We start from the raw sequence: 15,224 nt of genomic DNA on the forward strand, positions 1-15,224 counted from the left end.
ATTTTTCCCATCAACCTTTAAGTGCAGTCACAGTGTATATTTTGAACAGCCATACAGAGGCAAGGAATCCTTCATGAACCCAACTGGAAAACAACAGATCTATTTTTACTGGTTTTCAGGCCTTATTCAGTACATAAAAATTAATGGGCAAAAATTATCTACATTCCTGTGCTATTAAAAAAAAAACCAAAACAGAAAACCAAACCACCTCATTCAATTTCTCATCTTGTACCAGCCTGTTCTAACAGGAACAGAGGCAGTTTGCCAAAGGCTAATGCTTCAGTTTTTTATGATTAGTTTCTTTAGCCAGAACCAGATATTTAGAGGAACTAATAATTTGTTGCGCTGCTAATCTCCAAAATGCCTGCAAGGACTCACATCTAACCACACCAAAGTGTAGTCATGAATCTTTTTGTTCATATTTTTGCTCTATGTTTTTGGAATTAATATGTTAATGTAAGAAAAGAACAGTGACAAGATTATATGACCCACATAATTTTTCACAGCTTGGCATCACAAGGATGTATAAGCAAAAACAACATAAGGGAGAAGTACCTAGATAGAAGCTGGAGGTTTAATTAGAGAAAATTATGTGGCTATAAAGTTGTCAGTATTATTCATAGCTGACCTTGATCAATCAAACTGTCTTTAAGTGGGGGCACAGCATAACCTGACTATGTTTCTGCAGTTTAGAACAGACATCTCTATGTCAGAATGGCATTTCAATGGTGCCTGATAGTTTGGGATACCTTCATTCTTGAGTGTACCATGGAAAGAACTCTGATATTCAGAAGTGTGGTGAAAATCAGTTCCCTTTACAATCACTTGTCCTGGGCCTTTTGGATTCTGATATGCTCAGGATTATTGATCATTTCTAAAAATGTAGCATGTTGTAATATAGACTTTTTTTCTGTATCCCTCTAAGCCAACACAACTGGGGTTCATAAGGGAACCTTCAGGCCTCTTTATGATGCTGACTGTAATACCACTAAACATTGCATTTACTGGTGCATATCACACAGTACTTAAGCTCCTAAATAGTTCAAAAGACATCTGCCAAATCTGCAGATAACTACTGTGAAAAATGTTCCCCTTTTCATTCTGTATCTGAGGCAGCAGTAGGAGCCCACCTTTTAACTCCTGAAATCTGCAATGCCTCTTTTTTCTCCCCAGGTGCTGCACTGTGAAAATCAACATTAAAAAACCCCCAAACTTTTCAATAGAAAATGAAAAGGGAAAAAAAAGAATTTTCCTATAATAAATTGACTCAGATTGGACCCTGTGGCCAGTGCCCATCTAAACTGTCATAAAAATTAACATAGGAATTACCAGATCAGAATGTCACAGACTAATGCTCCATCTGGTCCAGTGTTCTGTTTCCAGAAGTGACTTACACCAGATGCTTCAAGGGAGGAATAAAATATTAAACATTTAAAGAATGTTATAAGTGCCCTAACCAGCCACTAACATGGTCATTGGGCAGCTGCTTGGAAATCTAGTGGCAGAAGGAGCCTGCCAGCATTTCTGCTTTCCTAGTAAATAGGGCAAAGAAATGCACTTCCCTGTGGGACACTGGCATCCACTGTGTCCAGCCCTGGGAACATTTATCATTCCTCCTTCCTGGAGTGCTCACATGCATCCAGATGCACACACAAATCCTGCTCTTTTAAGTGCAAAAAATGTGCAAGGGTTGCAACATGAAGGATTTTATCGGAGGTGAAAAGTTGCTCAGGAGGCTCATGGGGCAGGATTTGTTTTAATGCAGAATAGACATTTCCATCTGATCCAGTCTCCTTAAAATCCCTTTATAACCAAAAGAGCAATAATGGCACTTCCAGGTCCTTCCTCTTCTATGTGGGTTTAGATGCCTGCTTTAGGAACCAGTAACTTCACAGACTTGAGCTCCATTGACTTCCAAAGGTGTCCAGGATGGCTTTGCTCAGACCTCACATGTCTGCATTTCACCAAATGAGTCCCACCTTTGGTGGCAAAGCTAATATTTTCAGAATGATAAGGGGCTTTAAGGAATTAAGATCCAAACCAGTTAAGGCTCTTGAGGACATATTTCAGTCTGTCCCTTTCCTTAGCCTCCCTTATCGCCCAGCAGTAATTACATCTAACACAGTCTGGATGATTATGGGAGTGGGATAAGGAGCTTTTTCCCTCTAAGTAGCTGCTCAAAATGATCCATCTTCATAATGACCCAAATGTGTTGGCAGTAGATGGCCATGAATGGGTTGATTGCATCGCTAATGGTTGATCACACAAAATGCCCTCTGGATTAACATTAATTGGTCACCTTGGTGGGAGCTTCAGATGAAAAATCTGTCTGAACAGGGACAATGATTAGGTTTTACTTCCCTTGTAGAATTTGTCCTTTAAAGGAGGAAAAACCCTGAGGGAATGGTGGCACAACCACTGGATGTAGAGAGTGACTTGTCCTCCCCATGCCTGGCATCTTCCAAAGTCACTACTTCTGTCTCTGTCCTAATTGCTTTATATTTCATGTTGTTTGAAATTCAATATTTGTTTATCTAAAATACAGGTTATATTCTTAGGGGTACAAAATATTTCTGTGTGTTTTCTTTGAGTCTAATTTGTTGACCTTTCATTTCATTTTTTGCCTGCGGTGACTGGGGACAAGTTGACTTCAGGTGACTGAACAATTCTAGTGAAAATAATACCAGGGCTGGTAAAACATTACTGTTCCTAACAACCCAGGAATACACAGGATAGATAAAGAAAAGCAGAAATTTTCAAGGCACAGTGTTGTATCACCAATCAATGTCAGAGAGCAACATAATTTAGAAAGAAAAAAACCACTCACCCAGAGTGCAACACACCATTAAATACAGTGTAGACTATTTTATCTGTACCTAATAAGGGAGAGAAATAGAAACTGGCTCTATAAAATAACATCTATTAAGCCTGAGAATAAATCTACACCATGGATGGAAAATAAATTTTTAAAGCGTAAAACCAGGTATTGTTTAATGCCTGCCCTCACAAGGACACAGAGTGACAGTTTTTATTTATCTAAAGAGTACTTGCAAAGGGGAAAACTATCCTTAGGTCTTGATGTAGGCATGGCATAGAATAATGAGCTTGGAAATTCAACTTTCCAGCTGTAGCAGCTGGGCTGGATTGCCTACAAAGGTTGTCAGATCTCCATCAGAGGAAGTTTCTAAACCAGGGTTGGACAAATATCTGACAGGAGCTTTTTAACTCTTTTCTCCTACTTTGTAAATTGGTTTATTTTAATTTAATTCCAGAGAATCAAGGCTTTCTTACAACAAGGTGTAATATAATTCACTGTAATTTATTATACGTAGAGCAGGTTTTCAGTGAGCTGTCAAACTACCAAAATTCAGTGGAGGACAGCCCTGGAGCTGCTTGTCCTGGAAGATACTGCTTAGCTGGGCTGCCCCAGCTGCAGGGTGCCTGGAAAGCTGAGATGCCAAGAGAGATCTGGTAACTCTGACCAGTGCATCTTCATATGGATCCCAGATCTCTTGTCTATTCATATTTGACAATTTCTAACAAATTTAGCCTTTCAGGAGGGTTGCTTTGACTGGTTTTTGTGTTTCTCTCTGCCCACTTCTCTTTCCTACTCACTTTCTTAGCCCTCTTGGTCCCAGGCAAGAAGATGGGTTCATCCAAATGTCCCTTAAAGAGGACAGGAGACCCCAAAAACCTAAGTCTCTCTTGCTGCAGTCCAGAAGTTCAAGACTTTAGGCTCCTGAACGCACAGCATGTCATGGATCATTGGTGCTGCTGGTTAAGGAGTCAAGACTTCACAGTGAACAAATCAGGAGTGCAAATCAGGATTAGGTGTTGCTGTAAATCTGCCATGTAGGTGAGAATGGAAGTTTTCAGGTAGTAGATTTAGACATTGAAATGGAAAAAACTCTTTAATTTCTTTCTGCTTTTACCTTCAATTTGAGTAGGAAGATTTTGGCTCTTGGCACTGAATTTCGGTGAAGATGTTTGGTATCTTGTATGCTATGGTCAAAACATGCTGGTGGAGATGGGTCGGTTTGCTTTTTCTTCTCTACAGCTTTTATATAAGCTGAGACACAGAACACATGTAGTGGAGGGAAGGAGAACTTGTTAAACACCTCATACTGGGACCCTAAAATCTGTGTAGCTGAGTTTGATGAAGACACTGCTTGAAAAAATATAAAATCTATAATAAATGGGGCCTTCTGAGACAGACAGTGGAGATGGCAGGTTATCTCGGATTATCTTGTTCTACCCAGAGCCCATGCTGCTTTCAAGCCTTCGCTCTTCCATCTCCTGCAGACTGGAAATCAGCCACTGAGTGTGACTCGGAATAACTGAGCAGAAATAGGTGCTGCATTTTGCAAAGGCTCCATGCCTATCTATGTGCACTTACATATGAGAAAAGACACTTTTTCCACCTTCATATTTCTCTAGCACAGTGCGTGGACATAGCTGAAGTATTCGTTTGAGTTAATATATATGCAAATAGTAGAGACCATTAAATAGAAATTATTTTCTCCTGCTAGTGATCTTCAGTACTCTTACACTGCTGCACTGTGGCTTCTTCCCAGTGCTTTTTGCTTGCAAACAGCTGACTCCTTTCCCTGTGAGGGCTGGTGCTTCCAAGGAGCAGGGGGCAAGCTCAGGAGTTCACTGAAGCTCCCAGCATGGGGGGCTGGAAAGCAATGCCAGAGAAAGGAGTTGCTTGTCCTCAGCCTGCCCACACAATGGCTTGTACAGCCCTGCTGTGAGCCAGATCAATGCGCTGATAAGTGAAATGACCTGCCCTGAAAATAACCTGGTAAAAAAAGATGAATTTTCTGATCCACCTCACAATGTTTTATTGCCACAACCAAGGTGTCTGCACACTGCAGTGTGCTACATATTTAAGGGAGGAACTTCATTAAAAGTATCTCCTGGATTTGTCTGTTATTGAAATAAAGCAAGCAGGAGTTCATGTTCAGACATCTGTGTGGCTCACATGAGCACCATCTGACAGGGCAGTGTGGGATAGCAATGGGCATGTTGTTGCTCTCCTGATAGTGGCAGTCAGCAGGAAAATACTGTTTGGGGGAAACTTATCTCCCTTCTGGAAACAGGCAAAGTTTGGCATCCAATTCCCTGCTTCTGAGCATGCAGCAGAATCAGTGCTGTCAGTGGCAGAATGAGTACAACCAGTCCTGCAGGCAAGGGAAGAATGGAACATGTCAGGTTTCTGTATTTTGGCCAAAAGCTGTTGTTGTCTTTGGAGTCTACAACAGGCAGCTCAGGCTGGAGAGATAGGGGAAAGCTGGAGGTGTGGATTTTTTTTTCTCCAGGCTTCTATCCGTGAGTCACAACTGTCTGTGGGCAGAGCTGGGCACAGCATCTTCCTGTTGCTGTGGCCTCGTGTGTTTGCACCTGTTTTCATCACAGTTCATCTATACTGACACATGTCCAAGCCTCAGCCATTATAAGATCTTCATGAAATGAGGTGGAGAGCTGGGTGTTTCAGTCCTGCTTCTTTTACTTCCTCTTACAATAATACAGAGGGTTGTTTTGGTCTGTTTTTATTCCATGGGTTTGGTATCTCACTTTCCTTCTTTGGTTTGGGCTGTGGCTCTGGGGTTCCATATCCATTTCCAGAGTCAATTATTGAGCTGGGATGGGAATCAGAGTGTGATCCTGCTGCTTTCACTTCTGAGGACATTATGAGCAAACAGGACTACAGATTTCCATCTTTTCCTCTTTTGTAGATTTTCTGTTACTTTTTGCTTGTTTGTTTGGATTTTTATATTTTCTTTACCTGTCAGAACATTCTGCATCTGGCTGTTGTGACTGATCCCCAGTGCAGGGGTATGATCAGATCATGTCCTGGTGAGCAGGTAATGCCCTGGTGCCAAATGGACTTATGGGCTTACACAGGTAAATGGAGAAAGTTAGAGCAGTCCTAAGACCACTTCATGGGGCGGTGTGCTCTCACTGGGAGCAGAAAAGGGTCACAGCTGCTCACAGTGCAGCTGAGCATCAGGTCCAACTTGCAAAGATGTTTGCCTAATTCTGTCAAGAGAGCTCTGCAAGGAGTAGGAAATTGGTAGCAGCTTTTCAGGATTTCTTAATGCAGGCACCCTGACATCTTGTCCCCCTCATAAACCACTCAACAGTGATCTTAGATTTGTGTAACATTTATTCCTTTCTACTTTTATTAGGAAGATACCCTAGAGTTAGATGGTCACAAATCATTTTCTGATTTTTAGCTTGCATTTATTCTTTCTGGTTTATACATATCTGTCCTGTGTCAGTGTTAAATTTGGGGTTAAACAGCTCTTCCCCATTTCTGCTTCCCTTCCCAGTACATTTATAGGTGGCAGCCTTGCTTTAATTAGGCTCCTATAGTTTCTGTCACAAGACAGTTCTCCACTTCCTCAGTCATCTGCCAGCCATTATTTGCATCTGTTCCAGTTTTGTTTTCATTTCTCATGAATATGAGTGACCACAATTGTACCCACTATCCAAATGAGGTGTCAGCAGTACTCTGTGATTCCCTACTAACATTTCTCAGCCCTTACTGGAAAGCAAAGACTTTCCCAGTAACTCCTTGGAAGTGTGGATTTCATTTTTGCTGCCTTCCACACCAGTGGTTTATAATCCTGTGATCGATTACTGCAATCAAATCTTCTTCCTCTTCTGTTAATTTGAGAGCTGCTATAGGAACCAAATTATACTTACAGGAGCACACGTAGTGTTATTGCTCTCAGTAAATGCAGCTGAGGTGGGATTTTGAGCTTGCAGTAAATATTCTTGGATGATTTCACTCCATTATGTTTAACTAAATTACTGGGTAAAATCTGAGCATCTCACCTTACTGGAAGCAAAGCAGCAAAACCCACAGCAGCAGTCACTGCTCAGGGGCACAAATGTGTAACCCACCAGGGCAGTGTAGTGGTTTGGTCCAAAATACTCATTACTATTTACCTTCTGTGAGATAAGAATTAGGAGAAAGCAAAGCAGGCACAAAACGTGAAAGAATATAAAGAAGTTTATTAATAGACCTAAAAGAAGGAAAAAAAAAAAAATCATACCACACCTTCAGAACTCTTCTCCTCCCTCCACCTTTCCCCCTTCTCCCACTGTAAAAAGACAACACTTGAGATTTTTCAGTCAGTTTACCACTTCCAAATAACCTTGTTCAGTTCACTTAGGGAGAGGAGTCTCTCTTGCTCATACTATGGAGACATTATCACAGCAAGACAGCCAGCCAGGTTGGTTCTCTGCTCGCATGTGGGAGTCCCTTCCCACGACTTGCAGCTTTTCCCACAACTGCTTTCGAGGGTCCACTCTTGAATTACTGGGGTACAATTTTAAGGTTGAGCTGTTCAAAAACAAAGGTTCTCTTCACCCATCTCTGGGAGCATCTTCATCTCTAATAGAGGCCCTCCCCTTTCCCTGGGAGAAAAGGGTCCCCCTCATCTTCATCTCTAGGACTGTCTCTGGGAGTATCTCTAGGAACTGAGGTCTTCTCCTTCCAATTGAGCAAGAGTCCTCATCACTTCCATCTCTCCCTGTTCAAACATCTCATCAAATTACAGCTGCTTCAGCATTTGCTTATTCCAGCACAGGTGCTTTCGCTCACAAGTGCAGTTTGAACGCTCCACCCCCCATGCTTTCATGAAATTACAACGGGTACTCTGATATATCATAGTCCATCACCACCATGGCTTTACAACAGATTTTCAGCTTTAAGCATCTCCTCTTTCTTCTCCCTCAGGATTTCAGCTCTTCTTTCTTTACTTAATGTATGCAGGCTTCATCTGTTCTGGAGGAAACTTACAGCACTAAAAAAGGGTTGATCTCACCCAGGCCTTGCAGCTGGAATTTTGCTTATCGCCATTGGTCGCATGATCTTTGCCGGGCAGCGGGGCAGCTTCAGCTGAATCTTTGGCCTCACTGGAGAGGGGGAGCTGAGCCACGCCATCTGCACAGAGAAGGGCTGGGGGGGCTGCAGGTGGAACAGGGCCCATCGGCTCCAGGATGACTGTGTCCCGACCCAGACCCAGCCCGAGCAGCTCTTGGCGTGGACCCAGCAGGGCCCAGCAGGGCCCTGTACAGACCCAGCCCAGTTACCTGTCCCCCGGCTGGAAGCAAGAGAGAGACCTTCCCAGGGTTTGTCCATTCTTAAATGTGGACCACAGAGGCAGTCAAAATTCTAAGTGGCTTAAAAATTTGTCAATATTCAAACTAGCCAGTTGATAGATTCTGTAAGGAAGCTGTAAGCACCTCTTTGCAAAAGACTCACTTCTGAGGCTATGCTTGCTAACCCATGACAGGCATCCAAATGGAGGAAGTTAATACTGAAGGATCATCTGTAAGGACTTGTGGAAAATTTGACAGTTGTGGTTGCTTTTTTTTCCCAAAACATCAATGTGACTTTTTTTGTACCTCTGTTTGTCTCCTTTCCTTCATCTGTTTCTTACAAAGTGAAGGTCATGGAGGAGAAATTTTATGGTTCAATGAAGAGAGAACAGGCATTAGACTTACATCTTATATTTGCCATAGGGAGGTTTATATAGAGGTCAGAGTTTATGGAAAGGAGTTGAAGGACATGAGAGAGTGATTTGGTCATTAATAGCTGGGCTCTACTCCGACCTCCTCAAACCCCCTCACCGTGTCAGGAAGACCTTGGAAATGCCAGTGCTTTGACATTTGTGGGCTTCAGACTTCCTGAGTCTAGAGAGAAGCTGCTCTCCTAAAGTGCATCTGTCAGAGTAATGAGAATAGTGAATGAAATACCTCAGTTTATTTCTGAATTAGGATTTTATCATGAAACCATGTTAAAAATGTGCTGAAAGCCATTTTTCAGCACATTACAGTGTCAAAAGCCCGTAACTTGGTGGAAGCATTTTGAATGATTCCACAGTGGCAGAATATTTCAGAAGAAATATTTTCCCTCCCTCCTAACCATAACATTCAAACCACAAAGGAGAAATCTACACAGTAGAGTCACATTTGGCTTGACCTTGACCTGGACGTGCTGTGTTGTTTATAAGCCCTGCCTGCAGCAAACAAAAGAAATCTGCTGAACAATTTCACTTCTTACAGCATGGAAAGCCCAAAACTCATTCCCATCTTTGGAGGACAAAGGAATATAAAGCACATTCTTCTACTGCTTAGAGGAACCATTTCAGGGAGGGATTCCACTTCATTTTGGGTATCACTGGAGTCCAGAAAAGTGCACCTTCAGCTGTAGGTGTCTAGTGGTGCATGAACAAAGATGGAAAAGAGGAGAATAGCGCTCAAATCGTGACTCAGCTCTTAGTGGGCAGGCACATGTCAGCATAAAGCTGTCACTCTGGTTTTGCTCAGAGGAACAGCTCCATGCAGCTGTGCCTGCAGTCAGAGCACGTGTTCCCACAACAGCTCTTGTCTGCACTGAGCTTGACTGAAGTGCTTGGGACCTCAATACTAATTGCATAACATCAAGAAGGGTTTCTACACATTTTCTTACATCTAACTAATCATTAACTAATCTGACTAACAATAAACACTAAGAAAATTGAAATATTCTTATCTGTCACTTTGATGGCAGTCAGACTAAGGGTGTATTGCCAGAATGACAGAAAATTAAGTCTGAAAAAGTTTGGAATACTGTTAGCTAATTGAGAGGCTGATTACTAAGGGGGTATGAAAAAAAGTTAATGAGGTATAGCTAGTCCTTTCAGATAAACATGAGATGAGTCACTTTTGTTCTTTATTGAACAAAGGTCAGATTCCACTGCCATTAAAATAAATGGGAATGCTCCTCATGGGAAAACATTAGGACTCTGATACCAAATGTGAGAATAGAATAATCGAATACATCCACAGGACCAGTCTGTCATTTCTGGAATTAGCACATAACAGCTCTTGGAGTCAAGTAAATTTGGTATTCACATTTGAAATGGAGCTTTGCATTTCATGAAACATATCACAGCCATTAGGAAGTGTGGGTCAGGTCCCAAATTTCTGGTCAATGCACATCCCCCTATGGGTTTGCTGTACCATGTGAGTAATGACACCTTGCACAATTAGAACTTTACAGGTTCAGACCCAAAACACTTCTGCCCTTCCATGAAGGGAAGAAAGGAAAGGTTTCATAAGGACTGTGTGAATATTGACCAGAATATCAAATGTGGTCTTATATTCAGTGCAGTCTGATCAAGTACACACTGCACTGTGTTGTAAGACAGGAAGAGGAGTTTTCTGTGATGCTGTAACACAAAGATGAAGATGTGTGACAGCACAATGTGGCAAAGAAAGAAGTCACATAAGAATGTGCTACCCCCTTTCTTATTGAGAGAGCCAGGCAACACACCAGCTATTCAAAGCAAATCTCTTTTATATATTTCTACTGGATGAGTTCCTTCCAGCACCTGGGTTACACCACCAGGCTTTCAATCAGAGCTGACACTTCAAAAAGGTGTCCTCTGCATAGTCACATCTCTAGAGATGGCCTGTTATGCTCCACCACACTGCAGGAGATCAGCTTTAACAGCTGTAACTGCCTGTAATAAATCAGTGTTTGTCAAACAAACTTGTCTTCTCATTTCAGAAATGGATTTGAGATATGGTAGGGGGTTTTATGTTTTACCAGAGAGGGATATTTCACACTCTTTCTGCTTTCTTTTCCATTTCCTGAAATTATAAAAGGGAACATAAGAAGACCAGATGCATGAACAATAAAAGCAAATGGTCCTTCTCTCTTATAGTGCCCTATGAGCCGGATAGCATGAACTGTGAACAAAATTTTTATGGTTAGGACTTTCTATGGGAACTCCCTTCTGGATAGATTCTCTCAATGATATCTTTCCTTTAGAATAAACATTGGTACAATTTCCTGAGTAATTGATTGATTTTCAGGAGACAAAAAAATAACATCTCTGTGTTTTCTATTTTATATGATATTTATTTTTTATTTAAAGAGGGACAAAGGGTTAAAAATAACTTGGGAGGAATGATAGGTCTGTAGATCCCCACAATCATAAAAATCTCCCACCATTAGAAAACCACAAAAATGAAGTAGAAAGCACTACATGAGGTATTTCTCAGCTTCATTCCCTTGCAGCACATTGGAGATATTTTTGTTATACCATGTGATTTCCATACTCCTTAAGTAGCTTGGGTGATTTTTTTTCTTTTTTTTTCCTTTTTTTTTTTTTTCATATAGGATTAAAACAATCCCTTTGTAAAGACTCATCATGACGGTGCTTTAAAGTGCCATGACTGTCAGCTCACAAGTTGTCTTAAAGTTGGATGGCTGACATAATAGCATTTTTTTTTTTCACTGACCTAAATCAAGCACTGGATGGATAAAGACTTCTCCCTGTATCATCTCAAACAAGGGATTTTGGCTTTCTTTTTGTGCCCATGTTCAGCTATTGGATACTTTGTGCTGAGCTGTGAACTGTGTGGTTGTTGGAAGCAGCATTAAAAGCCAGGGAGTGCCTCTGTTTTCAAGAATATCTATCACTCTACTGTTTTAGGCTCCAGACTGGTTGTAAAATATGTCTACAGCCATATAGGATATGTATTTGATCTGCAGACCTCAGAGATGAACAAAACCAAATTGTCCAGAATGAAGAGATTCAAAAAAATATGGAGGGTGAGTGAAAAGTATGCATTAGTCTATTAAAAATATTGCAAATGAATTGCAAGCAGATAATTCTGGTGTTTGTGGACAAGTTGTCTGGCTGCATGCACGTTACTTGATCAGACTTCACTGCAGGGTTTGATTGTGTGCTCTTTTTGTTTTTTTTTTTTTTGCATATTAGCTGCATCTTCACAAATTTCTTGAGACATTAAGCATTCGAGTTTATTTGACTTTTGAGAAAAGTTTCAGAGAATTTGCAACAACAACGTTTTTACAGTAAGAGCTCTTGAGGAAACTAAGCTAAACTGATTTCCTCGGTGGCCTTTAAAAATGCCATTTAAGGTTGGATGAATATAAAAAAGGCATTACAAAAAAACCAAACCTCTTTTCCCCTCAGGCTGTATTTTAGGTCTGAGATATACTGTAGAGTTGAATGAAATGGGACATATTTAAAGCCCTTGCAGCACTGGAATCTAGCATTATGGCAAAATTAAATAATAATAGATTGTCATATTTACTTTATAAACAATTGCATGTCTTATAGGTTGGAAATAAGAGAAAATAAACAGATGATTCTTTAAAAAATGTGAAGTTAATTTGGTGCAACAAGTGAAACTGGCCTCTCTGATGTCTCATGAACTGGGTTTCCTTGAAAAGTTTGGGGTTAGTTTTTCTCATTGTTAAATTTGCTGCAAAGATTAACCATTTAAAAAGGAATTTAAAAGTCCTAATATACATTTGTTTGGATGCTTTCAGAAAATGGGGCTTTGGTATCAGTTAATTATGTAAATTATGTTGCATTATTAGTTAAATAAGATGTATTTTCCCTGATCTGAAGCTCAGCTGACTTGCTTAGTGATAACATTGATTAGACTACTTTAAATTAGCTTTGATTTGCTATTCTATCAATGATGAGAAATGGTTAATTCCCATAATATACAGCAATTTATAGTCAGGGCATTGAGTAGCAGAGGATATTCACATTTATAAGTCTGTCTTCAAATAGATGTAACATCTCTATTTATGGTTTTGTTTGTTAAAAAGTGTTACTGCTTGAGTGAAAATTATATTTTAATCATCATACAAGTTTCATTTGTGCAAACAGGCAGTTTCCTTAGAAATTAAAACAGATCCATTAAGCATAAGTAGATATTATATCATATTAAGTGACATGAGATAATTACTGTAGTCAAAGCACGGTACTTAAATGGGCTCTGGGAGCGGTTTAGTTGTGAGAGACAAAATGTCCTTCTTGGATAGAAGTATTTTATTTGCATATAGCCGTGTATGTTGTGGTGCAGCTGAACACTTTGTCCTTTACCTCCTATTTGTGGAAGCTATTTAGCTGCAGGCTATTAGGCATCCTTTAATTGATGCCTTTTCTGCTCTTCTCCCTGAAGCATTTGTCCCTATTCCATCATTGTGGTACCTGGTATTTCAGGGTAATATAGCTCAAAATTAAATTTCTGCAGAATCAGATGTCAGTTTTAAATACTACTGTTTCCTTTTTTCCTACTTCAAACTATTCTGGATAGAAGCACATCAAAATCTCAAAGAGGGCTTTTATGCTTGGGATTAAACCAAAAGGGTTAGACCTTATATTGTGCAGAGTGTGCTTTTATAATAAGCCATAATATATTTATGCAGGAGATTACATGTCTATGATATGGCACACATTCCCTTCCTCCACTTAACTCTCAGCACTTAACTTGCTCAGTATTTATGGATATATCAAAATTATGATTTACACTGTACTTATCATTAACATCCCTTGCAATAGCTCTCTGCAGTTCTTGCCATCCTTCAGAATCCAGTCATAAAATGAAGAGATTAACAGATAATTAAATTAAATCCTTAATTATTTGGGGATGATGAATTCACTCTGTGATTCCAGAAAGGTATAGAGAGTCTTTTTCACAAGCAGTAGAAGTTGAAACCAGTGGAGCTGTGATGATTTATGCCTGCTTGATGATCTGACTCACACTGTTAATTTTCTGCTCCTCTTTTAAAAACATATTAATAAAAAATGGATGTAGGAACTGTTTATTAAAATATGAAGCTTTCAAGATATTTTTGAAATATTATATACGCTCCAAGATAGCACTGCTTGAAAAGTATTTGTCATTTTTCACACTAAATAGAATGTCCTTCAGCAAAAGGCAGGGGAGCTTCACTTTTGTTTCTCCAGAGGTGTCTGCCATCCACGGGAAGCCTCTCATTGTTTTTAATTAATTCTTGATCTGGCCCCTGTTTCATGCCGATCTCCAAAGGGTTGGAATATATCACTGACAGTTAAATCTTCCAAAGTTTTCGGCAGGTATGCACTCCTGCTGGAGAAGTTACTCTACACTCCTGAAGATAGAGCCAACTCATCCCAGTAAGGACATAAAGCCAAACTTACCAGAAAAACAAAACAAAACAAAACAGGGAAATGAAGTGTAGGGTCAAAAAAGCAGAAACAATAAGCACTCAATCTGTACTCAATTCTGAGTGCATTTGCTCAAAAAAAAAAATCTACCTACAGTCATTATAAAGCAATATACAGATTATGGTATTTGATGGGAATGCTGGGCTATGATGAGGACTGAGGGTTATATTTACCTTAGGTATTGGGCTGTTTTGAGACCTTGTTAGTAATGGTTCTTCCTGATGCAGAGACATCTGGTTAACACTTCCCCCAAGCTTGGAAAAAACCACCATGCTGAGTTTTATTAGGAATAAAAAAGTAAAGCAATTGTCATGGAAACATGAAAATTGATATGAAAGTATATAATGGCTACTTCAAAGCCAGTGATCCTCTCGTGTAAACCTTTATTTAGAAAATGTCTGGAGCAGACATTATTTACTTAATAGGACACTTCATTGTGATCCATCATACCTGTAAGTGTTTAAGCTCTGGGTTTATTTAATGCATTTTTGACCCAACAGACTATGACGGCTATAAAACCCTATTATGGCCTTTCAGGGTAAGTGTTTGAAGCAAATATGCCTTCTTTAAAAATCCCTATAATTTGCTCTGGAAAATGCTTATGATAGTGGGCTGGAGCAATTTGTTCTTTTCAGGAGCATCTCCTGGAACTGTCACTGATTCCATCAGGCAGCTGTACTTTCCTACTTCATAATTTTTGTATTTCAGGCTATAAATTGGTATAAAAGCACTGATTCTGGAGCAATTTTTAAGTTTCTCTGATTCTTAAATACTTATCTTGATAAATATTGTTTTAGGTGGTTTGTGACTGAGGGACTGAGATGCAAAAAGAATGTCTTATTTCAGTGCTGTTAAAATACATTTTATGTTAAAAGAATTACGGCCTGAGCCCCAGCCTTAAAGGCAACAAGGCTGAAGTGTTTTAAGCTGTTAACAGAATGTGTGTCCAGATTTTAGGGCTTTCCCCCTCCCTCGAGTGGCAGTGATCTGCCCTTTCAGTGCTGAGGACAGGGTATGAGTGCAAGTTCCAGCTTGTATGGGCTCCTATATTCTCCTTGCTCCCTGTATACATCCATCAGACAGCAATACAGTGCAGCTTTAAACCTTTTTGGAGAATTTCATTTCTTCCTTGCAGTCTGCAGGGCAGCTTCTCCTGGGCTGTGCTGTGTCAGAGCATCCTGCAGCAGC

General features: G+C 40.1%; 1 protein-coding gene across 4 annotated transcripts in view; it reads left to right on the forward strand.

Annotated features, from left to right (window-relative positions):
• Positions 1–15,224, forward strand: part of DPP6 (dipeptidyl peptidase like 6) — a 544,191-nt gene that overhangs the window by 223,018 nt on the left and 305,949 nt on the right. The window contains exon 1 of one of the 4 annotated variants that reach the window (XM_048324311.1): positions 11,579–11,620. The exons of the other annotated variants lie outside the window; for them this stretch is intronic. Within the exon in view, the coding sequence (XP_048180268.1) occupies positions 11,594–11,620 (27 nt within the window). The 5' untranslated portion in view covers positions 11,579–11,593. Of the gene's footprint in view, positions 1–11,578; positions 11,621–15,224 lie in introns of those variants that run through there. 4 annotated transcript variants of the gene reach the window in all.

Source organism: Corvus hawaiiensis, chromosome 1, assembly GCF_020740725.1.
Source record: "Corvus hawaiiensis isolate bCorHaw1 chromosome 1, bCorHaw1.pri.cur, whole genome shotgun sequence".
Taxonomy (NCBI): domain Eukaryota; kingdom Metazoa; phylum Chordata; class Aves; order Passeriformes; family Corvidae; genus Corvus; species Corvus hawaiiensis.